Raw genomic sequence first — 27,881 nt, 5'->3', positions numbered from 1 at the left:
AGATAAATAGTTTTTAAGCGTGTCTTAATTACAACATCCTTTTCCTTGCTAAATCGAGTTTGGTCACATTATTTTTGACTTGATTCTATATGATAGGAATACCAATGATAATATGTAAACTATTAACTGCAATATAGAACATTATTGGTTCCTAGTTAATTATCCATTAGAATGCTATGCATAAAAATGTTATTTAATATTAAATTTATTGTAAAAATATTTAACAATACGAGGTGGGTAGATATTAGATGGTAGATATTAATCGAAGATAAAGATAAATAGTTAATTCCATGTTATCTTGATATAGATTGAAAAGAAGAAAGTTTTTGTCCTCATACATTACATATTTGTCATTCATAATTCATATCCTCTCTTATTATAAACTGGTTAAAAACTATTATAAGCTCTTTTAATGTCACAAAATCGATACTTTAGATTTAAATTTTTAAATTAAAATCGTAGTGTAATAATCACTTTCGATTTTTTTTGGTGTAATATCTTTGCGAAACCCGATACATTTAAAATTTAAATCATTTTAACACATATGGAGCTATAGGTGTGCTTGTACTGCCCATTGTTAGTTATGTATTGTCATTTCTTTCCGATGACGCTTTCTATATTGTTTTGGTTGGTCGTCGAGAATGATTTGTGCTGAACGATTTTTGTACTGAATACGAGCATTTTTCATGCGAAATCGGGCCATTCAAGTGACATCTTAATTTTACTGCGGTATTTTATCAAGGAAAATAATCGTTTAAAGTAATTCGAGGTCATTAATTGGTAATTGAATAGGAATGTACGGGTTAAGTTTCGGAAGGCACAATGGAAGTCTGATACAGTTGCTTTGATAAAAGGACAAGCATTACAATGTTGGTGTGTGTTAGTGTTGTCTTGTTATATATATGTATATGCGCAGGTATTTATATATTATGTTTTTGTATACGTATATTTTTTTCTTGATTGATGATTCCATATTTTAACCACAATGATAAATTTGTTGAAACAGAGCGTGAATATATGTTTATTTAATTTCATTTTTTCTTAAATATTATTAATAATAATGGTGACTAATGATCGCCCTGTGGTCGAAAGTCGACCACAATATATTAAATTAATTATGTTTCTCTCTAATTTCTTTTATTTGAAATATCTCATTTTGTTCTAAACGAGATTTTTGAAAAGGTTTTTTGAGTTTGGGGAATGGATAACGTCCAATAGAGATGAATGAGGCGTGTTGGGCGGTTGATTTTATTTGAATTATGAACAATTATAAAAGTAGCTTTAAAATTTGTTTTTAAAAACGAAATATATTTCAGAGATATACAAACTAGTTACAAATTATCATGAAATCAAATATATTAAATGACACAGTAGAATGCTATTCTTTAATGAACCAAAATATTGGATTTATATATAATTCGAATTATTGAAAGTATATGATTTTGTCCTATTTTGATTTGACGTTTTTACATTAAATGGGTTTTAACAAAAGAAATATATGGAATATATATTAATCAAAATTATTTCTATTTTTTCTATAACTTTTGGTTGAACATTTGGACATTGTCTGTCAGCCAAACCAATTTGCATCGATCTGAACAAATAACATCACAAGACGATATATATAATATGTACGCTGGAAGCTGCAGAACATCATAAGCAACCCCCAACAGTGCATCTTTGACCACTTTTGCAATATATGCTTTACGTCTGTTATCGCCATTTCTGACCTTTTTTACAACAATACGTCTTCCAATTTATTCGATTTTAATAGTTAGTAATTGAATATTCCTTGCTGATATCACCTTATGTACAGCAAGACTTTTTGGTCATGAATATTTCGATTTTGTACCAATGTGGATGGTACTCCTGAACTAACTTATGACTTTTTGCGATTGAAATTGTCATAGTAGACACACTTTTAGTCGCCACTTACAACATGTCATAGAAAATTCTTCTTATCTGTCTCCTAAGAAGTACAACTGCGATGTTGAAATACTTTGAAATGTCATTTTCAATTAATTTATGTGATAGCCATTTTCTCTTCTTTGGAGTATCTGGAAAAAGTTGATTTATCAACTGTTAAACTGTGCAATATTTTTTTGAGAATGTGAGTTGGGTTTTCATCTAGTAGTTCATTGTCTTCACACTTTATTGTTCCTCTTAGCCGTTTTTTTATTCACACCACAATAACCACTTTTAAAATGTTGGAACCAAAACCGTTAATTGGGATATAATGAAGCAGCATCATCCTAAGTTTTTAATGGACTATAGATACTTAGACGATAGTAGAATTCTTCATATTAAACAACAGATACAACAATATAAATGTAATTAATTTAACATATTTTCCAGAATCTGGTAACTGCCATTTGTAGTTTTTCTATAGTTCTAAACACGCGTGTCATCAGCAAATGTTCCAAGTAGTATTTTTATGTTGGGATATCAGCAGTATATAGCAGGCGTAGGAGTGGTTCCAAAATACCACCCTGAAGAAATTTAACAGAAAATGACAAAACATATTTATTAAAAATTTTTGGTATATCAGGATTTTATATACTTTTAATCTCAGATAAATTGTTTTACCAGTGTAGGATATACAACTATTTCATTTACAAAAAAAAAATACTGTGCCATACATGTATAACTTGATTTATTGTTAAACAATACTTTATATTTTGTTGCATCCTATTTCTTAACTTTTTCAATATTGATTTTTTCCAGATGCATTTCAGTTAAATTTTGGAGAATGCCCCGTATATTTTTACGAAAGATGCACCCACACTGAGAGTGTCAAATTTGTCCTATCGACGAAAACAAACAATGAAACAGAATTCTTCATACTCGATCCCCTAAATCCGGAACTACCCAAACACTTTAATCGTTTAGTAAGTAGGTAGAATTTTTAGGACAAATTCGTATATATAATTTTACATAATATTGATTTAAGATACCGTTGAAAATTGTGGTGCATGGATATGGAGGATTAGATATAGATTTCAGTACAGCAACTGTTATAGAAACGTATGAAGAAGTAGGATATAATGTCATTACTGGTAACACTATATAAAAATATTAGTTTTAATTAAAATTGTATAGTAATGTAACAGAAAACTTAAGTAAGAATAAGTATTTTCATTTGTTTCTTAGTTAACTCTTAAACTAAAGCTCTTTTAAGAGAAATTATCTTACGAGAGCTTATCTGGACTGGACCTAACGCGGTCTCCAAACTACGGACCTCTAAAAGCCAATAAATTAAGAGATCATTCCAGAAGACATCCGGTCTTACCCAGCCTGGTTACTGGCGTGCCTGGGATAGTTATTCTTTGCCGGATTTCTTACTGCCTATAAAGACATTTACAATTACCGTCATAAACATAAAATACATCCATGTCCCAGTAAGATTCGAACCCTTGACTATTGACCACCACGCCAACGAAGCCGGCTCTGAATGGTTTTCAATGAGATGTACAAATACCAAAACAGTCTCAACAAAGACAACGAAGATTAACCCTATCTTGGTACAATAACCTCGATTTTTCAAATATTCAACAGATAATGAAAAATTAGTTTAGAACCGTTTGAAAAAGGCTGGATATAAAAAAAGGCTGAATTGATGGCTGTCACATGATTTACAAAAAAAAAATTCATGAACGGTATTCAAACTAGGAGTTATGGCCAGGAACTGTGTTTCATGAATAGTATATTAAGTCACACGAATTGATAGCGATTCGTAAGAAGCTTTGAGAGCTTGATTGGAAGGTTCTTATGCATCTATGGTCCAGACCTGGCACCAAATGATTACTATATGTTTCTGTTTATAGCGAACTATTTTGCCGATGAGAAATTGGTCTAAAATATTGAAAAAAGTGGATTGTCAAAATTGGCTATTCCAATAGTAATGACAATAGTTACAAGGGCTCTTATGATAGATTATCAATAGGCCATGAAAATGAGAATACATTTTAGAACTAACGTATTCGATTTCTCTCATCGCAATTTAATTCTACGTCAATACACCACTCGTACTACTCATATAATTGCAGATCTGGGCATTTCGTTTCAAGCTCTCAGAACAGGGTTTAGAACGCTTTATCGTACATCTCAACACAATCCTTCAAAGAATGTCTAATCCTGACCGTCTCCCGAAATGCTCTCGATTGTTTCCTGGAACGGAAGTTCAACCATCCTCTGGTCACCGAATCACTCTCAATCATCCGTACTCTCTGATTGGGATCAAGACACGTTTACTGTGGACCCCTTTTCATGTTGGTACACCGGGAAATGAGCGCCCGGATAGTGCTCCCCTCCCATATAGAACGACTGTCCACGGCTCACCCAGATTAGAACTAAGTATGGGCTGTAAAAGTTCCTTAACAGGAGAAAATACAGAGTGGTCGATTTTCTCCATCCAAGAAGTGTGAAGTATGAATTTTAGTGTTACTGACCATTACCACTTCGGTCCTCAAGAGGACATCTTTTTGATATCTACTTTAATTTTTTGACAGAATCGTCAATATTAAAAAAATAATTTAAAAGCGAATGAATGAAATTAATAAAATAAGTATCTAGGGACATCGAATTCAATGACTGTTAGATATATTAGATTTCTAAATGAGTAACAATCTATTACAGACTATTTCTATTTTGTATTTGATATTATTTCTAGTGGATTGGCAACCACTGGCGCAAGTACCTTGCTACGCAACAGCGTACATGAATACTTGGCACGTAGCACAATGTCTTTCAATATTGGTAGTAAGTTTAATGCCTTTAGGTATTAATCCGAAACTAATTCACGTAGTCGGATTCAGCTTGGGTGCTCACGTATCTGGATTAGCGGGAAACAATTTGCAGAAAGTTTTAGGAAAGTCGTTTTACAGGATTACAGGTAATTACAGCTTTGCCTTAATTACTATGATAAAAATAGTAAGAATTTAAATAAAACAGAGACGGATTATCTGCTTTTAATATTTGCAGTCTTCAAACAACAGGTTAATTGAAAAGTCCCCGGCCTACCATCGTAAAACATATTCTTTTGACAAAATTAGTTTTTTTTTATTCAACACAATACCCTTCAAGGATGATACACTGATTATAGCGGCTCTCCAACTTTTTGATGCCATTTTTGTAGTACTATTTGCCCTTTGCTTCAAAATAGGCCTAAGTTTCGGCGATCACCTCTTCATTCGACAAGAATTTCTTCCCAGCGAGCATTCTTTTGAGATCTGAGAACCTGAAATAGTCGCTGGATGCCATATCTGGAGAATACGGTCGGTGAGGAAGGAATTCGAAGCCCAATTCATGGATTTTTGACACGGTACATTGTCTCGGTGAAGCAGCACTTTCTTTTTCTTCAGATGCCGCCGTTTTTCAGCGATTTGGTCCTTCAAACGGTCCAATAACGCTATGTAATAGTCGTTGTTGACGGTCCTTCCTTTTTCAAGGTAGTGAATGAAGATTATTCCATGCGCATTAGAAAATAAAAGCGCCATTACCTTGCCTGTCGACTGTTGCGTTTTCTCACGCTTTGGAGTGGGTTTATCGTGTGCAGTCCACTCGGATGACTGTTGATTGGATTTCGGAGTGAAATGATGGAGCCATATTTCATCCATTGTCACATATCGATGCAAAACTTCGGCTTTATTACGCTTGATCATCTTCAAACACTGCTCCGAATCATCAACTCGTCGTTGTTTTTGGTCAAAAGGGAGCTCGCGCGGCACTCACTTTGCACAGAGCTTTCTCACACTCAAATATTCGTGAATGATATGATGTACACGTTCACTTGATATGTTTAGAGTGTCTGCTATTTCATTCAGTTTCAATTTACGGTAATTCAAAATCATTTTGTGGCTTTTTAAATGTTTTCGTCGGTAACAACCTCTTTCGGTTCTTTCTTATCGTTTGTAACCCTTCGAAAATAGCGAATCGTTTTTGAATTTATGTTGGATTTCCATCCAATAAATGCAATTCTCTATCTACCAGTAAGTTATTTATCTTGAACCTTGAAATCGCCACATCTGAATTATCTAAGTTCCCACCAGAAAATGTTGACTATTAGCGTATTTTTTCTTTTGATAAAATAATAAGAGAATTATGTGCCAAAAATGGACGTCTTCACCTACAAAACTCGATATAAAGTTATAGGCCATAAGGCTGTTGTTGTGGTGCCACGGGACTTGTGAAGTTCCGAGCTCATAACATAACATCAAACATCATACACAACATTCCTTTATAGAGTCAAAACCATATTCTCAAAATGAATGAAATGTCTTTTTGAGATAACAGATTTAAGAGCATAATAGAAATGAGGATTTGATGAAGCTAAATTTGAAAAATAGAGAGGTTGTGGAATGACATCAACTGTTTAGATTAAAGTAGCCTTTTAATTGTAGCCTCTTTAGAGGCATAGCTTCACGCATAGTACACATATATCATTTATTGACAGTTTTATCCAGCTGTCGGATTTTTATATCTTACTGTTTATTATCATAGTAGCACCATACATACATACACAGAACGTGTATTTTAGGGCTTGATCCGGCTCTTCCATTTTTTGCTACTCTGAGTAACGACTGGAAATTGGACAAGACTGATGCTGACTTCGTTGATGTGATTCATACTAGTTCAGGTACTTTCGGAAAGCTTGAAGCTACCGGTCATGTAGATTTCTATGTTAACGGAGGAGTACTGCAGCCAGCCTGTTTATCTAAAAAATGTAAGTTGTTTTTTCGGATCTAAATAAGATGCGAGGAAATATAATGTAAATTATATTTTTATATTTTTTATTATTATTTGATTAAATATGTTACAATGATGAAAATCGTATTAATAAAACGTTTCTAGATATTTATATATATTTAATCGTCATTCAATTTGTTTATTATTTTCTAGACCCACCACTTTGTAGTCATATTATGGCAGGGTTATATTTTGCAGAATCAATAAAAAGTTCTGTATATGGTGGCAAATCGTTTATAGCAAGACAATGCGAAAATATTGTGCAGTATTTTCTGGGATTATGTGACGATACCCAAAAGCTGACCGTTATGGGGGAAAACGCATATTATTTGTAAGTATGGTTTAAAGGAAGTTATTAATATTATTATTTATAGAATATATATGACAAATCAGCTTTAAGGATTATCAACATTAATTTTATAACTATAATAAATTCATATAATTTTCTCACGTATTGATGCGATAGAATGTCATTTTATATTGATGCTAACTTTCAACATTGTACCTGTTAATGTTCACAAAGCGATTTCTATACTTTCCAAAGTTCTACTTCTGGAATGGTATTTGTGTACATGTATAATTATTGCTTTTACAGAAGTATCTACAGTTGATTTGTGTTTTTAATACTTGCTTTATTATTTATATCGTATATATATTATTTTATTTATCATATATATATATATATATATATATATATATATATATATATATATATATACATACATACATATATAGATTAATAAGTTCTTTATTGTTATCCTGGTGCTAAAACCATATTTTGTTGCAATAGGAGAGTGTGAAAAAAGTTTGGTATATTATGATTATTATTTTATTGTAACTAATTGATCTGATCTGTGTCAGTAAATAAAAATACATTGAAATAAAAAATATTATTTTATTTTAGGACTAGAGGGACATTCTTCTTAGAAACGAACGACAAGGCCCCGTACGCTTTGGGATTCAAGTCCAGTTATTTTAAAAATGGCAGGCTAAATCCTAACAAGACGTCCACGGACAATTGCTCCAAGAACGACGTTAATACACTATGTTAACATTTAATAAATAATTAAATAAATCGTGTACATATTTATACTATTTTGTTATTGTGGAATTCGTTGTAGAAGTAGTTTGGAAATATTCCGAAATCGTCGTAATAAATAGGACTAGGTAGGGAATTGGCGTTTTTGTTTTGCTCTTCCAATATTTCGTTGAATAATTGATCTTCTTCCACAATTGAGGGATTGAGGACTTCTTGCTCGTATTTCTCCATTAACGTTGCTGGCTTAGGTGGGGGAGTGGGTGGCGTGTATTTTACACGGTTTATGCTGAAGCTGGTGTTGAATCGTCCGATTGCAAATGGCGGTGCTGAACTGGTGATCACCTAAACAGTATTTCATTATTATGTTATATCATAGAGAGAAAAAACCCATTACCAACACACCAGTTTGGGTTTACTACAATTTACAACGTTAATTAACAAGCATTCACCAAATGACCGGTTCCACAGAATAACAGATGTTATTGAAAAAGCATATGAAAGTAAAAAAGTATGCTCAGCTATATTCTTAGATGTAGCACAAGCCTGATAAAGTTTGGCATGAAGGCCTTGTTCATAAACTACAGAAAATGCTTTCAAAACAACACACCGAACTATTAAAATCGTTCATTACAACCAGAATGTTTAGACTCAAACAAAAAGAAGCTTATTGTACAATAAAAGAAGCTAAAGCAGGTGTACCACAAGAAAGTGTACTGGGACCAATGCTTTATCTACTTTACACTTGTCATATACTTCAAATGGAGAATATTACGATGGCTACATTCGCTGATGATACTGTTATTATAGCTGTCGGAGACAATAGTGAAGAAGCATCACGAAAATTACAACAGGCAAGTGACAAAATAAATAAATGGACACAAGCTTGGAAAATTATTTACTCCACTCTACATCTGTACATGTGTAGTTCACCTATAAACAGACCTTACAAGCACCAATAACATTAATTTATACTATCAGTCTATATAGCAACAATGCTAAATATCTCGGAAAGAATCTTGATGAAAAACTTCTCTAGAAGGAACATATAAAGAAGAACAGAAAACAACTGGAATTTAAATATAGGAAAATGTATTGGCTGATTGGAAGAAAGTCACAATTATCAGTACATAATAAATTGTTGTTATATAAGCAAATACTGAAACTTATTTGGACATACGGAGGTCAATTATGGGGATATTCTGTAAAGAGTAATATAAATAAAATACAAAATTTTCAGAGCAAAGTCCTGAGAGCTATTGTGGGTGCACCCAAATACTATAGGATTGATTACCTACATCGAGACCTTCAGATACCCACACTTAGTCAAGAAATCAAGAGAATTACAAGGGGACATGAGGAAAGACTCCATTCTCATGAGAATATTGAAGTATTGCAGCATTTGGATACCATCAGAACAGGACACAGACTCAAAAGAATCAAACCATTTGATCTTGTGTAGTGCTTCAAGTTCTCTAAAGTAAATTTCTCAAGAGAATCTTAAAGGCTCCACGGTTTGTCAGAAATAATCAAATTCATAGGGAAATTGAGACCCCAGAAATCCAGCACTTCATTTCTCAATCCTTCCACAAACAACAAATGGCTTAAGTTCTTCTGAAAACGCGCTTGTTGGCGAGCTGGTTGACATAAGGGAGTCATAGCTTCTGTTACCATACGACAGCACTCCCTGCTTTTTTTCTGGATGCCAGGTTAGCTGGTGCCATATCCCCAAATTCAATGCTGTAGCAATAGCGACCCACGGGGGTCAACTGTGAGGCGGTTTCGGTTTCGGTATATTGGTAAGCCTAGAGGTAGTCACACATAACACATTTTTGAATTGAGGGTTTTGTTTATTAAACTAAGATTGGTTGGAAAGTATTGTCAATAAAACACTTTTTATTGTTATCATTAAAGAGCAGTGTATATAAAAAAAACCTTGAATTAGAATACAAAAATACAAAGAAAATCTCATAAAAAGTCATTATCTGAGCCTTATAAAATACTATGCGAAAAGTAATATCAACATAATACAAGTATTTCAGAATAGAGTCCTGAGAAGTACTGTGGATATATCCAGACACTATAGGAACTTTTTATGAACATATATTCGGATTTCAACAATGGTGGAGAAAATTAAGAGATTCGAAATAAGACATGATCAAAGGCTGCACTTCCATTTTTATAGCGAAGTGCTTCAACTCTTATATAACGTTGAATTAAGTTGTAAACTCAAGAGAAGTTCAAGAAGTTTACTAAATGGTAAAAACACTGAAAAGTTCGACTAAATTTTCTTTTAATAGAGACTGAGTAAGATCCAATGGGTCTTCCTAGATATGGGTCTAGTTTTAACTTACTGTATTAATAAATAAAAAAAATTCAATGCTGGATATAAAAATGGTGCATCAAACTGCATCAGGGCATATTGATTTCAACAACATAAGTTTGCACAAGCCAGTATATATAAATCAGCAAGTATTCTCATATGGAAATATAGCCAAATATCTGGGCAATACACTTGATATTAAACTAAAAAATGTACTGATTATCGAGTAATAAGCTTTTGTTTTACCAATAAGTCGTGAAAATAGCGTGGGCTTATGGTGTTCAATTATGGGCTTATACCAGCCAAGCACTATAAATATTTTACATATATTCCAAAATAAGGTACAGCGAGATATCGTTGATGCTACATGACATATTCGTAACGATAATTTGAATAAGGACCTGAAGGTAGAAATTATCGATGACGCTATCAAGTACTATGCCTAAATACAAGAATATAGGCTCCATCAGAACATGATGGAGTTCAGCTTAAACAGAGTAAAACTATATGATCTAGCTGCAACATAGTATGTGCACGTAATTTTGCGAGGTGCACCCTGCTGGAGTAATGCCATGCACTGATAGTGTTAACGAGGCTCTGTGCCTCTTAACGAAGACAAACAATATCATTCCAGATGAGCAATTCGGGTTCCGCGCCAAACACTCAGCCGTTCATCAGGCCCATCGGCTGGCCGCAAAAATCAACTGTGCTGTTACGTGCCGACCTGAAAGACTTGGAGCGGTCTTCTTGGACCTAACCAAAGCCTTTGACAAGGTTTGGCACGAAGGCTTAGTGGCGAAATGCATCCGAATAGGTCTACCTGATAACCTAACAGCTCTTATCAAATCATTTCTGTCAGGACGATCATTCCAGGTTTAGATTAAAAATATTCTCTCTAGCCGGAAAACCATCGACGCAGGAGTTCCACAAGGCTCCCCCCTGGCCCCCGCTCTATTTAATATTTTTCTTTCAGATATCCCTAGGAGACCACAAGTTGAGGCAGCTTTTTACGCAGACGACACTGCTTACTTTGCTTCTTCAAGAGTAGCACCGCACATCCGAAGCAAACTCCAAAAACAACTCGATGAGACGGTCCAGTGGTTATATTTCTGGAGGTTGCAGGTCAACCCATAGAAAACCCAGGCCATTTTCTTCTACAAGAAGCGTTTTGCACCCAGAATTTCGCGTCTTAAAATCGAGAACGCCGAAATCCCATGGTCAGAAGAAGCCACCTATCTCGGTCTTGTCTTCGACTGCAAATTTAGGTGGAATTCCTACCTTCAAAAGTCCCTCCATAAAGGTCAAATTATTGTTAATTTGCTGTTCCCTCTTATCAACCGGGCCAGCAGGCTTCCTCTCTCTATAAAATCTCTCCTGTACAAGATGCTGGTTCGATCAGTCGTTCTATACGGCTATGGTTTCAAAACAAAATTCTCAGGAGAATAATCAATGCCCCCTGGTTTGTCAGGAACAATCAAATTTATAGAGAAATAGGCGTCTCTTAAGTTCACTATTTTATATCCAAGGGTTACTCGAGATATTTCTCCACTCTTCGTCTCTCAGACAATATATGTATTACCGAGCTGGCCGATGTTTTAACCCAATAACTCATTCGGCTCTTCGTAGCCTTATTCTATCACAGCCGACACTACCCCGTCGTGCTCTAACTCCAAATTGTCTCAACCTTCTCCGGCGAGCGATTAACTCATGTACCGCAAGCTGCTTGGTGTAATAACGATGCCACGTCCTTGCCTGGCCCTTGTGCCCCTTAATGGTGTCACCGGTTACGGGCACCCTCCTTACTAACAGTAAGAAGTATCAGTTAGGGTTATTGGATCAGCTGATAGGGTGGGGTTTAGTGGTTAGCCCAGAGGCAGTCTGCACATAACCAGTCCAACTCGCTTATTCCTGCGGGTCTTCCCGACCAGGTAACCGTAACAGGATTCCCCTACCCGGTTCCAGGCCAAAACAAAACGAGACTCTGGCGACCGACTAAGGGCAGAATAACCAGAACGAGTACCGCGGGCCAGGGTTCTGCTTCAGTGGGATTGAACCAAAACGCACGACAGATCAACATTTAAGGGGAAACATTAAATAATAGGGAAATAATACTAGTGGAAATAAGGCAAAGTGGTAAATTAATTAGAGGTAATATATAAATAAAAAATATATAAATAAAGCAAGTAGCAGATGATGTGGTAAACAGCTTGTAAATTGTCGAGATGATTTAATACAGAATGGGTGGAGATTGGATTGGACATCCCTAAGAACGCTCTCGTTTTTAGCAAGAGAAGGGTAATTGATATCGAATCTCGATACAGGTGGTATGACGAGTATGAGAGAAACCTACAAGATTTGGGGTAATAACACTTCGAATTTTTCACAAAGAAAACAAACGCTTGATAAATATTTGTACCTGTAATCAGGCAACGAAGGTCGAGACGATATGACGATCACACTGTCGAGCTTATATAGTTTGATAAATGTGGTAAAGGTAAGCTAAAGACGCTCTGTCTCGCTAATGGCTTTCTGGAGGGCCGAGCGGTGGCAGAGTATAGCACTTTCAATACCGGACGGTTTTCGTGGCATTGGCGAAGCCAAACAAAAGAAATTTAATCGGACATATGGCCAACATTATAATTTATGTAGTAGCCAGGGCAATATTTTGAAATAATTTTTACCCTCAAACATTATTGCACATAATAATTACCATATATGTCCCCATAAGTGCCTTATCGATGCTTTCTCCAAGAAGCACCTGAACTTCGTTAGGTGGACAACTTCCAAATAGGTACGTCTGATAGCTGGAACATTGCCATCCCCAAAAACCCTTATCCGAGTTTATCGACTCGGCATAATACAGAGGCGCTCTATGATGATTGCATGAAAAGAAGTCTGAAATATACCGGGTTAACTGTACAATAATATAAACGTGTAAAATATTCACTCTCACTCTCTGTACCCCAGCACCCGGGTTGGATTGATCCCCCGTTGAAATAAAAGTCCACGTGGCCGGATTCCTCCGCTTTACCCTGCATAAACGCGTTCGTGTGATAGACGTCGACAAAGTTCGCGTCGGTCCTGTCGAGTTTATTTTCCGTACTGGCCGTTATGAAACCCGGCAGAGCCGGATCTAATCCCGTTATCCTTGGCAGCTTGTAGGGTCGTAAAGCGACCGACAAGAAATTTGCGATTTGTGCGCCTGAAATTGTAAAATAAATAAAGTTAGTTTTATTTATAAAATACTTAAGGTATCACTGTGTAGTTATAATTTATCGTGCAATTTATTCAGAATAGAAAGAATTCCAGTAACCAAGCGAAACAGATGTCTTTTCATTCATGTCTTCATCTTTCTAAACAGATGACTTCAAAAAGTAAATAGTTTCTTATTTACACTGAAAAGTAAAATGTTTGAAGTCGGTACCGTGCCCAAACAGTTACATTAAATTAGGTTTGTTAAAATTATCTTATTATCTTTGTTTTGTTTGAATACCCGGCACCGACTTCAAATTTATTTTTATTTAACAACAATGTTAATTGAAAGGTCCCTGGGCTGACATATAGATGGCGCTACTGGAATTCAATCCATATGTTTTTTAGTTAGCTTTAACCCTTAAAAGATGCGTGTACAAATTTGACAGCTGTTGAATCATTGGTTTGTGAATTATAGCTTTTTGAGTGAAATAACTTTTGTTATTGTGATAAAAATGGAAAATAAATAAGGAATTTTGCGTGTTGATAAAATATTACTTTTTGAAGGGGAAAAATACAGTTGAAGCAAAAACTTGGTTTGATGCCGAGTTTCTGGACACTGGCCCCGGAAAATCAACCATCAAGGATTGGTATGCTAAGTTTAAACGTGGTGAAATTAGAACCGAAGACGGCGAACGCAGTGGACGCCTTAAAAAGGTTGTTATCGACGAAAAAATTCAAAAAATTCACAAAATTAGTTTGAAAGATCATAAAATGAAATTGAATGAAATAGTAGACAATCTAAAGATATCAACTGAACCTGTACATCATATCATTCACAAATATTTGGGTATGAGAAAGTGGGTGTTGCCAGAGCTCACTTTTGACCAAAAACAATGACGAGTTGATGATTCGGAGCAGTGTTTGAAGATGATCAAGCGTAATAAACCCGAGATTTTGCGTCGATATGTGACAATGGATGAAACAAGGCTCCATCATTTCACTCCTAAGTCCAATCGACAGTCATCCGAGTGGACCTCACACGATGAAACCGCTCCAAAACTTGGGAAGACTCAACAGTCGGCTGACAAGGTTATGGCGTCTGTAGTTTGGGATGCGCATAGAATAATTTTCATTGACTACCTTGAAAAGGAAGGACCGTCAACAGCGACTATTACGTAGCGTTATTGGACCGTTTAAAGGACGAAATGGGCGAAAGGCGGCCGCATTTGAAGAAAATGAAAGTGCTGCTTCACCAAGACAATGAACCGTTTCACAAGTCAATGAAAACGATAGCAAAAATCTATGAATTGGGATTCGAATTGCTTCCGCATCTCATCGACTATTTCCTGTTCTCAGATCTCAAAAGAATGCTTGCTGGGAAGAAATTTTTATCGAATTAAGAGATGATAGCCGAAAGTGAGGCCTGTTTTGAAGCAAATGACAAATCGTACGACAAAAATGGCATCGAAAAGTTGGATGGTCGCTATATATCGTCCGTGAAGGGAATTATGTTGAATAAAAGACAAATGCCAAAAACTGTGTTTTGCTATGGTAGGCCGGGGACTTTTCAATTGATCTGTTAGTTATTACAACTATTATTACGTACATATTTTATTTTAAAACGGTTTTTTTTGTGATAAAAATCTTGGAGCAGTAAAAGAAGTACCAAGATAATTAATTGCAAGAACTATTGAACGAAGGCTCAGCTGAAGCTCTCAAAGAACTTTCAGGCAGCTCAGAAGTTGATGGTTGAAGGAGAGAAAATGGCACATCGTTGTTTCATTACTTGCTAGACAAAGAAAGGCTTTTTTTCTGTAGCATATTATATATCGAGGAAAACTGGATATTCTAAGACAAAACTTCACGGGTTGGTCTAGAGGTGTCATTCGCAGTGACACCGATTCGGAATATCATGACGATAAAGACTTGCTGCGCATATATAAAGACATGCGAATATGGTATTACTGGTCTGTTATCAAATGATGAACAAAATGCAGACAAAATTGTAATGTACTATTTTTTCTCAATAAATGTCGTTTTAAAATCAAAAAATGATCGAACATGGTCGAAAGTCTAAATAAAGTCGAAAACGTAAAATAAATAGTTAGTGCAATAAATATAAACCGTCATTTTGGGTACAATAAAATAAAACATACGAATGTTACGTATAATATCTTGGTCTTATTGAACATTTTCGACCTTTTGCTGATATTTTACCAAGTTTTTAAATGATCCCCAGATGGAGATCCCCAAACTGCAGCAGCTCCGCGTAGGATACATAATTTTTGCAGACTAAAAACACGAAAAATACATTGCTGTAGTGATATTCTAATTCAGTTCTTGTGGTTATTAGGGGAATATTAAGAATTTGAATTAAAATCAGGATTTATTTAAAGAATATTCGACGAAGTTTTTTTTTAATTCACATACATTTTATAACTAATACATTTTGTATTTTCAAGGCAAATAATTGAAGGTTCTTTAAATATAAATTATTTATCTTAAATAATTATATCTTTAGTAAAATTCATTAAAAGGAAAGCATAATTAAAATAATTTTAGTCTGTAAATCATTAGGAAAAGTTAAAAAACTGGTGTTACCTAAACTAAATCCAATAATGTGAATATCGCTGGCACCCATATCTTTTATCCTGTCAACCAGCTGAGCGGTACAAGTACCGACGTGTCGGGAATTCCACACGGCCGCAGGGTAACATGGAGCTTGGTTTAGCGGGCTCCAGTCGACAGCGAAAATGTTGTAATCATTGGTTTTTAAATATTCTGTAACAGTCAAAACAAGAATCAGATGCAATAAAACTAATCTGGGTATATATAGAGTTAATATGCAAATAAATGAATGTTGAAAGTCTTGTAAATCAAAAATATTCAGAATGTGATCTTTTCGTATGTTTTTGTTTTTTCTGGTCTAAAGAAATGTTTGTTATTTAACTTCACAATTTGCAGGTGTTATTTTATTTATAAAAAGTTCCGGGCGTAACAAAGAGAACGCGTTCTTTTTTGTTCTAAATTGGCTTTATTCATCAATGTAATCTCCATCAAGAGCCACACATTATTCCAGAACCGCTCTAACATTTCAATATCACTTTTGAAGAATGATTTATGCTTTGCCTCAAAATAAGCCTATCACCTGTTGCTGTCCACTCAGATGACGATCCTTTTGAATCGCCCATCGAAGTGAAGTCGATGTACTGTCACACAATATCGATGCAACAATTTCGCTTTGTTACGTTTGAATACGGCCAAACACTGCTCAGAATCATCAACACGTTTTTGTTTTTGGTCAACAGCGAGCAAACACGACGCCCACTTTGAACAGAGCTTTCTCATAGTCAAATGCTCATTCAATATAAAACAAACAAGCTCTTTTGATATCTTTACGATGTCAGCTAACTTACGCAACTACACTTTTCGATCATTCAACACGTTTTTGTTGATTTATGTTATGTTTTTTGCTGTTATTACCTCACTTGGACGTCCACCGCTGTTGTTGTTGACCACGTTTGAAGTCAGCAAACCAACGTTTTATAGTTATTTATCAGAAACAATATCAGGAGCGGAGTCCTTATAAAACTTTTCAAGCCATTGATTCGTTTGAATGGTATTTTTCTTTGTTTTGAGCATTGATTTGAAAATAACAAAAGTATTGTCACAAACTTATGTGTAGAATATTATGAAATTTTAACTTTCTCTTGAAGGTTAGTATTAACTGAAAATGCGGTGAATGCAATAAAACAACCGCCATCTACGTGTTAGGCTCGGGAATTTTCATGTCATGTGTTAAATACCGTTTTGATGGTTGACATTTTATTATATTTTTGGTAACGCCATAATTCTGTCAGAATTTATGAGATTTATACTATTAAGAGTCTTTTACAGATACTAGAAGAAATAGTAGTAGCGGCCAAAACATATCATAAATGAATACTCGGTCTATTATGTTTTTCATTGTTTCCACATTGGAATCCAAGAATCGAGTTTATTTTGATATCTAGTCTTTCTGAATGCTTCAAAACTGTTTTATGGTGGATGTTTTGTCCAATGTGAGATATGTCATTGGCTTTTTCAGCGGCAGATCATGGAAAGATTCTTCTTTCACATCAATTTCATATTGCTGTTTTTTAAGGATTTATAATCATAAATAACACACATTTTTCGATGAGTCATGTGTAACAGAAAAACAGCAAAAGGTGGCGAAAATAACCTTCAATTTTAAGGATAATAATTTTAGACTAAGTAAATAAATGACGCTAAATTTATAACAATGTGAAATGTTCTAAGAGCTATTTTCCTTCAAACTAACTATATATTAAGAAAAACTGAAATTATTTGAACTTCAAACAAATAATATGATTGTATTATCTTACCTTTCCGTAATTCTGTTAATCCATTTAGAAACATGTTCGAGTTGTATCCATGAATGATAATTTTCGATGGTTTCGATGGGTCGAATGCCGTTTTGTCCAAATTGGTTTCGCGAACATGAGGTGCCATAAATATTTGTTCTGGATTTTCTGGATTGGCGGTCGAATACATAAAAAACGTGACATCTGGATCTGGACATTGTCTATGATGAAATATCGATTAGTTTTGAAAATACGGTTGTGTCTTATGAAATAAGAACTCTACATTTAGTTTAGTATTTTATTTAATAAAATTACCTTATGTTCCCTGTTGATTTAATGAATTATGATATTAATTATGACTAAAATCAATGTTACTTTATAGATTTTCCAAGCAAAGGCCCAATTATTTTGAATGTTTTTCTTGTGGGCTGTTCTCGTTATATAATGTTTTACTCAGATTTCTATTCTCAGTGTGCAAGTAACATGAGTGCCATAGTTTGCATCGTTTAACAGGTACTCACTCCTACTTAAGCAATGAAAGTAAAATGATATGAAGATGAAGTTAATCTGAACAGACGTCGTTACGTCGTTTAATAATAGAGCACAGCAAGCAATAGCTATATTGAAATATTAGAAAGATGTCAGAACAAGGCATTAATGAACTTGCTTAATATTCTACAAAGTATTAGCAACATCTACATGTATTTGTTGTTGTGTTTGTCTGTCTGTTGTTGTTGTATGTCAATATGAGAACAGTAAAGCAGAAATTAAGTTAGCTTAGTATAAAAATTCAGGAGAGACTTGTACAATATACAAACGTACTGGCTTTGACACTGAGTAGAATAGGCAACCACGTAAAGGGGTGGGAGCTGCACACATAGATTGAAATTCTCTCGTAAAAAATACAATAAATAAACTATGTAGAGGTTGGACAACACAGTAGCATATTATTTTGAGATATAGTTGTATAGAATAGAGACGGAAAAACTTTACGGATTTCTATTAAAAGTCTTTTGAAAATAATTATCAGTCTCATTTTATATGTTAACATTTTCATTACAACTTGTAAAACAACATATTGCAGACAACATATTTATACTATATTTGAACCTACGTAATTGTCATCAGATCTATAATGGTTTTCTTTTCCTGTGCAGAAACTGAACACTGTGACTATGTCAACACTCAGTATATTAAATTTGCTTGTCATTTTAATAGATGTTAGATGTTAAAGTATAAAACTGATTATTCTAATCTGATCCCATTTTAAAAAATATATATTGTTGAATAATTAAAAACAATATGGCAATTATATTTTAAATGAAACAAAGATGATTTCAGAAAAATACCTGTACTGTTACGTGAAGAGATATATTGTATGAAAATAAATCATAAATCTATGTCTGCATGTGTGTAATGTTTTATTAGTTATTATTCCAATTACTTCATATGTTACTTAGTTTTGGTAGAAATGTTCTTCATAATTTATATGGTCTATTTGGAAATATTTGGTGTAGACATAATGGATAACTTACGGGTTGAACACCACTCGACAAGGTCCAAACGATACTGTTGTTTGTCTTGTATTTGGCAGCTGGTGAAGATATATTGTTTGATCTGTCTTGTTTTGAGCACATACATCTAAAATTATGAGATAAATTAAATGAAAACTTAAATTAAAAATTTGAAATTCAATTTAATATATGTCATGGAATTAAAATTAACAATTGTTTTCTTAACATCAAAAGGCGATCTGGTTTGGTTTGGTATTTCATATATTTCACCAAACAGAATAGGGAGGTTTATGGTGTTAAGTGTATTCGTATAATTGATTAATTATAAACATTTCATTCATCACATCTTACAATTACACACTTTTTTTTGTTCATACTACTAGAGCTATATCAGTCAAGCTATATAACACCTTCCTCCAGAAAAAATCCACACCTATATTGAAAAAATACATATTAGCCGGCTTGGTTGGCAGAGTGGTAAAGGTGACAGGGCGGCCCACCTACTGTTGCGATAGTCGCGAGTTCGAATCCTGATGGGGAATGGTTGTAAATTTATTATAACACTCTAAAGATATCAACTGAACGTGTACATATCATTCACCCATATTAGGTATGGCTCTGTGCAAAGAAGGTGCCACGCAAGCTCACTTCTGTCCAAAAACAACGACGAGTTTATGATTCGGAGCAGTGTTTGAAGATGATCAAACGTAATAAACCCGAGATTTTGCATCGATATGTGACAATGGATGAAACGTGGCTCCATTATTTACCTCCGAAGTCCAATAGACAGCTATCCGAGTGGACTTTACATGATGAACTCGCTCCAAAACGTGAGAAAACGCAACCGTCGGCTGGCAAGTTTATGGCATCTGTATTTTGGGATGCGCATGGAATAATTTTCATTGACTATCTTGAAAAAGGAAGAACCATCAACAGCGGCAGGCTGTATTTGAAGAAAAACAAAGTGCTGCTTCACCAAGACAATACACCGTGTCACAAGTCAGTGAAAACTATGGCAAAAATCCATGAATTGGGCTTCGAATTGCTCCTCATCCACCGTGCCACCTGCGACTATTTCCTGGTCTTAGATCTAAAAATAATGCTCGCTGGGAAGAAATTTTCGTCGAATGAAAAGGTGATCGCCGAAACTGAGGCATATTTTGAAGCAAAAGACAAATTGTACTACAAAAATGGCATCAAAAAGTTGAATGGTCGTTATAATCAGTGTATCACCCTTGAAGGGAATTATGATGAATACAAAAAACTAATTTTGTTTCAATTGACCTATATATATATATATATTAAAATATTTAATTTAAAAAATGTGTACCGTTTTTGTACTACTATTATTATAAAATTGTTAAAGGTAAAAAGTGTGCTGCTCTTTATGCATTCTTTCTGTCAAGGCAAATTATCAACGGGTAAAGAATTACAGGTAACCTGTGGGACTTAAATTGAAGAAAGATAGACAAAACATTATGAACACCTGATATATAAACAATATTTGTTTATTAATAATGAGTTCTTTTGGAAAGTAGTTGTTTTAAAAATAGCTGAATAATATCCGAATGGTTTCAAATGAAACGTTGTCTCATTTTTGTACCAAAAGATCCGCCATTTGCTCCAATGATGTTGATTGCCGGTTCTGATGCTCCTCAATTTCAAGAGAACTTTTTTAACTGCATGTAGAGGCTATTATCATCTTGGAATATGGTAGTGGTTGACAGCAGTACGTTAGTCATAGTAAGAACTTCATCATTGAGTCTTACAAGATTCATTCGCAGCTTCCATTGATTCTTCAAGAATTTTTAACAAAATATTCCTCTCAACTAAATAAAATAAAACCGAATTTAAGGTTGTTTCGAAAGTTTGAAAAAACGAATTTAAAATCATTGTATTCAATAAATAATCCGTTGCTTTATTTAAAAACTTTTACTATATTTTGGTTATAGTAGTATATTAATAGAAATATGTTTTAAAAGGTTAAGAAATATTTTGCAGGCAATAAAATAAATTACCACTTTTTTCCAAATGTTAAATAAATCATTTATATACATTGAAATAAATAATTTATTTAAGCCGTTATAGAGGTTGCATCAGATCTAATAAAATGAGCAGTTTTTGATACTTTTTCTCATTATTTCCACACAGACCGTCTATTCAACACCGTGTAAACAAATCCGCCATTCTATTTTAAGCGCGTGTATACCTTTTGCTCGTTTTTCAATAAAATATCCCCCTTGTGCAATTTAACGATATGGTTACTTTCAAAATCATTAACATATATTAATTGATCACTTTCGAACTTTTGACATTAAAGTAGTTAGTTGATAATTAGTTATATAGCTAGTTTTGGTGAAGGTAATTGATATTATAGTACCAGGAAATACTAGTAGATGTTCTACTAGCTAATAGCTGATCTTTTTAGAAAGTGTATTTTGACGTGGTAATGGTCTAAAAGGATTTTTTAATAGTTTAATAGTTGAGCTTATAAGTCAAACAAGAAACTAATTTTAGTGTTGTTGTTGTTTCCGTTTGTGATATAATCAATAGTTCCAAATCAAATTATGTGTCAGTGTTAAAAATATTTTCTTAGCAATTTAAATAAAAAAATGTAAAACATGTATTAATTAATATTAATAGTAATCACTTGAAACTTACTGGGTTATTTCTTAATGGAACTTAATCCCCAATGTAATTGAACATCAGTATATGGTATTAAATGTTAATGACATTTAAATCCAATAAATCAAATTTATATAAATATCTCGTCATTTTCAATTTTTTTTTTAAATTTATGATTAGCTATCGAGTGATTTTTATATAAGGTTTTTAACCGTATGAACAGAGCATAATTTATGTGTTAAAATTAAAGTAAATTAAAACAATATTTTGTTATATGCAATAGGTAGAGGTTTTTAGTTTTAAAGAAAATGACAAATATTATATATTATTGTAATACGTATATTAAAATCACTTAAAGTGTTTTTAATGGCGTTTACGTAATATTGAATGAGTAAAAGAAGAACCAATTAGTATTTGTGGCAATTAGTGGTTTATGGGATTGCTGTCTTCTGGCTTTTTTCTTGTAAGTGTGTCTCTCTGGTTTGATTTTGTCTCTCTCTCTCTCTCTCTCTTTCTGATGCTGTTCTGCAGAAGAGTACCTCTGCCTTTTTCAATCTTTATTGTAATTCTAACAAGATTTTGTAAAACTTTGTTTTTATAAAATATAGTACAGAAAATAGTTCGTATTGAGTTATATATAGGGATTTTTTTGCATATTTTTAATTTAAATTTTCTTTGAGCTAAGTTCAGATCATACGCCACTCATTCTGACGTTGAGCGAAAATATAATAAAAAAAGAAAGAAACCGAACATTAATAAACAAGAGGACAGACTGGGAAGGATTTGCTGAAGAATTGAACTAACGAATTCAACTAAATGTACCCCTCAAGACAACTGAACAATTAAATTTTGAACCAGAAAAATTCGTAGTAGATATTCAACAAGCTGCTTGAAATAATACTCCAGAAATTAAGAGTACAACTAAAGGAATTAATTATCCAAAAGAAGTGACGGAAATGGTAACTGAAAAATGTAAATTACGAAAAAAATGGCAACAAAAGAGAACACCTGAAAATAAAAATAGTTTAAACAATATAACCCAAAGACTGAAAAGAGAAATACTGGAAATTAAAAAGAAAACCATAAATGAATATTTGAGAAATTTAACAGATGATAATGAAATTGATTACTCACTCTGGAAAGCCACAAAATATCTAAAGCGCTCATGTCTACACAGTTCACCTATATCACCACAATCATCAAAAAGCAGAAGCATTTGCTGAATATGTAGAAAAAACTTTCAAAACTAATATTGAACATAACTTGCCGAACATAGAAGCTGAATATTCGATGATTGAATTAGTCACGCCGAAAGAGTTAACCAAAGTTATGGAAATTGACATTAACCCCAGGCTACGATTTAATAACAGGAGAATTACTGCAAAAACTATCAAGAAAGGGAATTATAAAACTCACCAACTTGATCAACACAGAATTTATATTAAAACATGTCCCAGACATTTGGAAGATGGCGGAAATTATAATGATCCCAAAACCTGGGAAGTCAGCAAACGAAATAAAAGCTTATAGACCTATATCAGTTCTGCCAGTAATATCTAAGGTTTTTGAAAAACTCCTGTTGAAAAAAATAGAACCGATCAAAGGGAGAAAAAACTTAATACCAACACACCAATTTGGGTTTATTAACAAGCACTCAACAATTGATCAGGTCCACAGAATAACAAATGTTATTGAAAAAGCCTACGAAAGTCAAAAAGTATGCTCAGCTATACACAGACTCAAAGGAATCAAACCATCTGATCTTGTGTAGTGTTGGGTAGTGAGGCGTATATATTAAAAAATTCATCAGTGACATGTATAATCATTATTTCACCAGATACTGAGATAGGGCCGATGGGTCCTCCTAGTTATATACCTAGATTTAAGTTATTATAAAGACAAATTGTAGGTCAGACGGAAACGACTAGTAACAATATATTAATTAAATAAAAAAAAATTCGAGCGAAAAATTAAAAAATCTAATAATTTATAGAATTACAGATATTTCAGTGATGTCATAACAAGACCATCCTGCCAAAGCGAATCGGACAATAGACAATATCAAGTCTTGATGAAACCGATTGAAAATTTGCATGCAGATTTCAATTATGTTAAATTAAGGATTGTGTAAAAAAGATGTGAAAATTAAGCCTATTTTGTAGAAATGTGATATTACGGAAAGTACTACTATCTTCTTAATATATTTTCAAAGGGTAAAAAAATACTGTTAACTGACTCGAACATATACGCGTTGATTTTTTTGTTTTGCAGCTTTACAGCTTTTTAACTCTTTATAGCTTTTTATATTTTAACACTTATGTATTTCATACATTTTATTTTAAATTGCTAATAAACTTTGCTTCTCTAAATGGTTTTTTTATTGTCGTAATAACAAATTTCAATAAAAATACAAATATTAAATATTAAATTGCTAAATATTAAAATGAATAGTTAGTATAACTGTTATTAAAACTGAACGAGTTATTATAGATACTAACTATATAAATTTACGACCATACCTCTGGAGGATTCGAACTTCCGACTATCACAAGAGTAGAAGGATCGTCCTGTCGATTTGACCACTGCGCCAATCAAGACGGTTAATAACTCTTTTATATAAGTAATATTGGTAGTAGTAGAACTAGGTATAGTTTCTTTTTTTAAATTTCTATTACCTATTTTAAAACTCATTTATTCAGTATTATTAACTCATTATATCATTATCTCATTAATTTTTACATATTATATTTCTCATTCTTGTATTATATTTCTTTAAACTTTGCTGTTTTAAAAAAAATTAAACAAAGAAATAATACTAATTTTTATTATTAATAAAAACAGCTTTTACCAACGAGGGTTTATCTGGACTGGAGCTACAGTTTAACGTGGGCTGCAAATCGCGGTCCTCGGCATTAAGCCCACCGACTGGCGAGTGACCCACTTAGAAATCATCCCAGAAGACATCTTGTCTTGCCCAGCCCGGTTACTGACGCGACTGGAATTATTGTCCTTGTCTGATTTAGTCTTATTCGCTAGGACAATCACAAACATAAACTTACGACTATGCCCCAGCAGGATTCGAACCCGCGACTATCGCAATGGTAGCTTTGACCGTACTGACTGCAGCAACAAAGCAGGCAACAAGTCATTGATTTAAGCAATAAGATATATGATTCTATATATATTTGTTGTTTTATAATTAATATTTATCTTTAAAGGCTTATAACTTATTTATTTTTTAAGTTTATTTATTTTATTTTATAACGATTAAGTTATTTAGTATAAAATTTTTGTCTAATATTAAAGATTTATATGAAATTAAGAATGCAGTTTATAACAGTATAATTTATAATTTCAATGGCATAATAAAAATTTAAAATTTCTTAATTAATTGAGAATATTACCTCAATTTACTAGTGATTTAAGAAATTTTAATTCTACTTTTGTAATATATTATTTTAATAAATCTCTCGTAATACTATTTTAATTGATAAAATTCGTATGAATTTTTATTTTGAGATAATTTGATGATTGTCTTTATGATTTAATGATATTTATTTAGTATAGTTTTTAATAAAACATATATTTGTGATAATAAGTATTTAGTAATTTAAGAGTTTAATAAAAATAGAATATTTAAATTAGTTTATAGGTTATTGCTTGCGAATAAATATACATATATGCTGCTTTATTATAAGTTAAGTAAATTAAATAATACATTTTTGTAAAACAAAAGCACTGTTTATACTATTCATTGAAATAAACTTTTATACTACATAAATTCAATAAATCTAACAAATGTTTTTCTATTAACAAAATTATTATTATTGACTGGTAATAAAATGCTAATAAAAAAGGTAATAAACGTAACATATTTTTTATTTAATACCTATTTATTTTCTTTTTAGTTTTCAAGCTAACATATGTATGAAAATGCGAAATTATATAGCAACTTAAGGGCTAGATGAGAACATATTTTTTAAATGTATCTATGCTTGATAATAACAGTTAATTAATTAAGCATAAAACATTGTTTATTTTATTAATTGTGATAATGTTTTCATTTAAATAAATGTTTTAGTTCAGTTTTAATGAGAAAAGCAATGACTGAAATGTACTTACAAGAAAGTAACACTAATATCACAATAACACCTAGGGAATACATAATTAACTATCCAAGGAGAATACAAAACAAAAACGGTTCTCAAACACTAACACATCATATTTCCCGGTACATCACACTACGCGACAACACCGAAGAATATTTCTCTGCGATATTTAAAAATGTCGCGAAAAACATTCGGAGCCGTCACAAATCAAAATTCTTCGACGACCATTTAACGATGCAGATCACACGAGGAAACGCACTTTTTAAATTGATATTCTAGTTAAGTTTCATTTTTTAGAAACCAGGTCTACGCTACGATACGGTTTAGAGAGTAGTTTTTATTTCTTGGTTGCGTCCATTAAAATGGTGAACGACGCGTTCGACTGGGGTATAACTGGCTTTACTGGCCAAATCGGTTCTAATTCCCATTATAGGTAGTGAAATACGGTGGGTCGTACAATACTACTCACTGAAATAATTATGTTACAGGTCTTAGATGCGTGGAAAAGTATGCATTTATGTTGTTTTTTTGTGATATATCATGAAAATTTTGAATCTTATCTCTAATAAACGGTTTATATTGTGGTGATTACGATTTCTCTTTGGAAGCAGGACACATCAGATGACAACCAAATCTGAAATTTGTAGATTATAAGACCAATTTTTGTATTTGTAATAGTATACGAGAGTCACTATTTATATTTTGGGAATTGGCAACACTGTTGTCATGTGAATCCATCTGACGGTTCCATCGTAAAGTTTGTCATTTTTGACGATATACGTACTCAGAACATTTTGTCACACGGACGCTATTTGTTTATACTATATTTAGTTGAAAGTTTCGGCTCGGCAAAAAATGGAACTGAATCGTGAACATTTTTGTGCGATGACTTTTTAGGATTTTCGACGTAGATTATCACAAAAAGAGTGCATCAATCAACTTAATTTGACTTTTGGCGATGAAGCTCCATCAAAAACCACCGTGTATCGCTGGTTTAGTAAATTCAATCGTAGTCGTAGTGCGCTGTCTGACGAGTTTCGTGAAGGTTGTCCACAATCGGCTGTTGTGCCAGAAAACGTCGATGCTGTGTGCGAAGTGATTAAGCAAGATCGTCATGTCACCTATTGTGAGATTAAGGTATCCTTAAGCATTAGTTCCACCAGCATATATGCGATTTTACATGAACACTTAGTTGTGCGAAAGTTATATTCGCTTTGGATCCCACACAATTTGACAATCGCCCAAAAAAAGCTCGTGTCGATTGGTGCAAAGAAATGCTTAAGAAATTCAATCGCGGTGTTTCGAAAGATGTTTACAAAATCGCGATGACGAATCATGGATGTATTCGTATGAGCCCGAAAGTAAGCAGCAGTCGACTATATGGGTTTCCAAGATGAACCAAATCTAACAAAAGTTGTTCGCATACGAAACACTTCAAAGAAAATGGTGGCCTGTTTCTTCGAGAAAACTGGTTATATAGCAACTGTGCCTCTAGAGGATCGTAGAACAGTAAATTCTGATTGGTACATAATCATTTGTTTGTCAGAAGTCCTCGGTGAAATAAGGGAAACAAACAAAAGACGCCGGATTGTTTTTCATCATGACAATGAGAGCTCTCAAACAAGAGACTATTTTAGCACTCAAAACATCCGTGAGAAATAAACTGCGTGGTCAACGATTTTCATCGCCCGAAGAAGCTATTGAAGCGTTCAAAAATCATGTTTTGAAGATACCTCATTCGGAATGGAATAAATGCTTTGAAAATTGGTTTAAGCGTATGCAAAAGTGTATCGATCATCTTGGCGAGTATTTTGAAAAACAATAAAGATATATTCGCAGCTTAAGTATTTGATTTTTTTCCTATTCCCGAAATATAAATAGTGACCCTCGTATTAAACCTATCGAATTATTGAATTCACTGTTGAAGGGGAAACAACGTTTATACCAAAACCTTTGGAAATTGTGTAATCC

The 27,881-nt window shown here is 33.4% G+C and overlaps 2 protein-coding genes across 4 annotated transcripts; one reads left to right on the top strand and one right to left on the bottom strand.

The window, feature by feature from the left end:
* Nucleotides 1–720: 720 nt before the first annotated feature.
* LOC143190455 (phospholipase A1) lies at nucleotides 721–7,834 on the top strand. 2 transcript variants are annotated; one of them, XM_076394761.1, is made up of 7 exons: nucleotides 721–916; nucleotides 2,725–2,888; nucleotides 2,951–3,056; nucleotides 4,670–4,891; nucleotides 6,536–6,721; nucleotides 6,898–7,075; nucleotides 7,649–7,834. In XM_076394761.1, the coding sequence occupies exons 1-7, from the start codon at nucleotides 868–870 to the stop codon at nucleotides 7,794–7,796; spliced, it is 1,053 nt and encodes a 350-aa protein (XP_076250876.1). In that variant the 5' UTR covers nucleotides 721–867; the 3' UTR covers nucleotides 7,797–7,834. The 2 variants fall into 2 exon arrangements, with proteins under 2 accessions (XP_076250876.1, XP_076250877.1); XM_076394762.1 differs by lacking the exon at nucleotides 4,670–4,891.
* LOC143190453 (inactive pancreatic lipase-related protein 1) lies at nucleotides 7,626–26,095 on the bottom strand. 2 transcript variants are annotated; one of them, XM_076394757.1, is made up of 7 exons: nucleotides 25,924–26,095; nucleotides 19,198–19,303; nucleotides 17,684–17,883; nucleotides 15,900–16,079; nucleotides 13,051–13,305; nucleotides 12,814–12,998; nucleotides 7,626–8,125 (listed from the first exon to the last, which is right to left on the bottom strand). In XM_076394757.1, the coding sequence occupies exons 1-7, from the start codon at nucleotides 25,964–25,966 to the stop codon at nucleotides 7,832–7,834; spliced, it is 1,263 nt and encodes a 420-aa protein (XP_076250872.1). In that variant the 5' UTR covers nucleotides 25,967–26,095; the 3' UTR covers nucleotides 7,626–7,831. The 2 variants fall into 2 exon arrangements, with proteins under 2 accessions (XP_076250872.1, XP_076250873.1); XM_076394758.1 differs by having other exon boundaries at nucleotides 13,057–13,305; nucleotides 25,924–26,094.
* Between the last annotated feature and the right edge of the window lie 1,786 nt (nucleotides 26,096–27,881).

Source organism: Rhynchophorus ferrugineus, unplaced genomic scaffold (genome assembly GCF_030347505.1).
Source record: "Rhynchophorus ferrugineus isolate W39M unplaced genomic scaffold, kcgeb_rfMv2 rfM2, whole genome shotgun sequence".
Classification (NCBI taxonomy): Eukaryota; Metazoa; Arthropoda; class Insecta; order Coleoptera; family Curculionidae; genus Rhynchophorus; species Rhynchophorus ferrugineus.
The sequence above is the reverse complement of the archived record's forward strand: the minus strand, read 5'-3'. Positions and strand labels throughout refer to the sequence as shown.

Coding starts and splice junctions, on each gene's coding strand:
- LOC143190455 (XM_076394761.1), top strand. CDS start 868: ATGTTGGTGTGTGTTAGTGTTGTCTTGTTATATATATGTATATGCGCA. Junction 4,892..6,535: donor GTCGTTTTACAGGATTACAG/GTAATTACAGCT, acceptor CGTGTATTTTAG/GGCTTGATCCGGCTCTTCCA. Junction 7,076..7,648: donor GGGGAAAACGCATATTATTT/GTAAGTATGGTT, acceptor ATTTTATTTTAG/GACTAGAGGGACATTCTTCT.
- LOC143190453 (XM_076394757.1), bottom strand. CDS start 25,966: ATGTATTCCCTAGGTGTTATTGTGATATTAGTGTTACTTTCTT. Junction 19,304..25,923: donor GATATTAGTGTTACTTTCTT/GTAAGTACATTT, acceptor TCATAATTTTAG/ATGTATGTGCTCAAAACAAG. Junction 12,999..13,050: donor CTGGGGTACAGAGAGTGAGA/GTGAATATTTTA, acceptor GGTATATTTCAG/ACTTCTTTTCATGCAATCAT.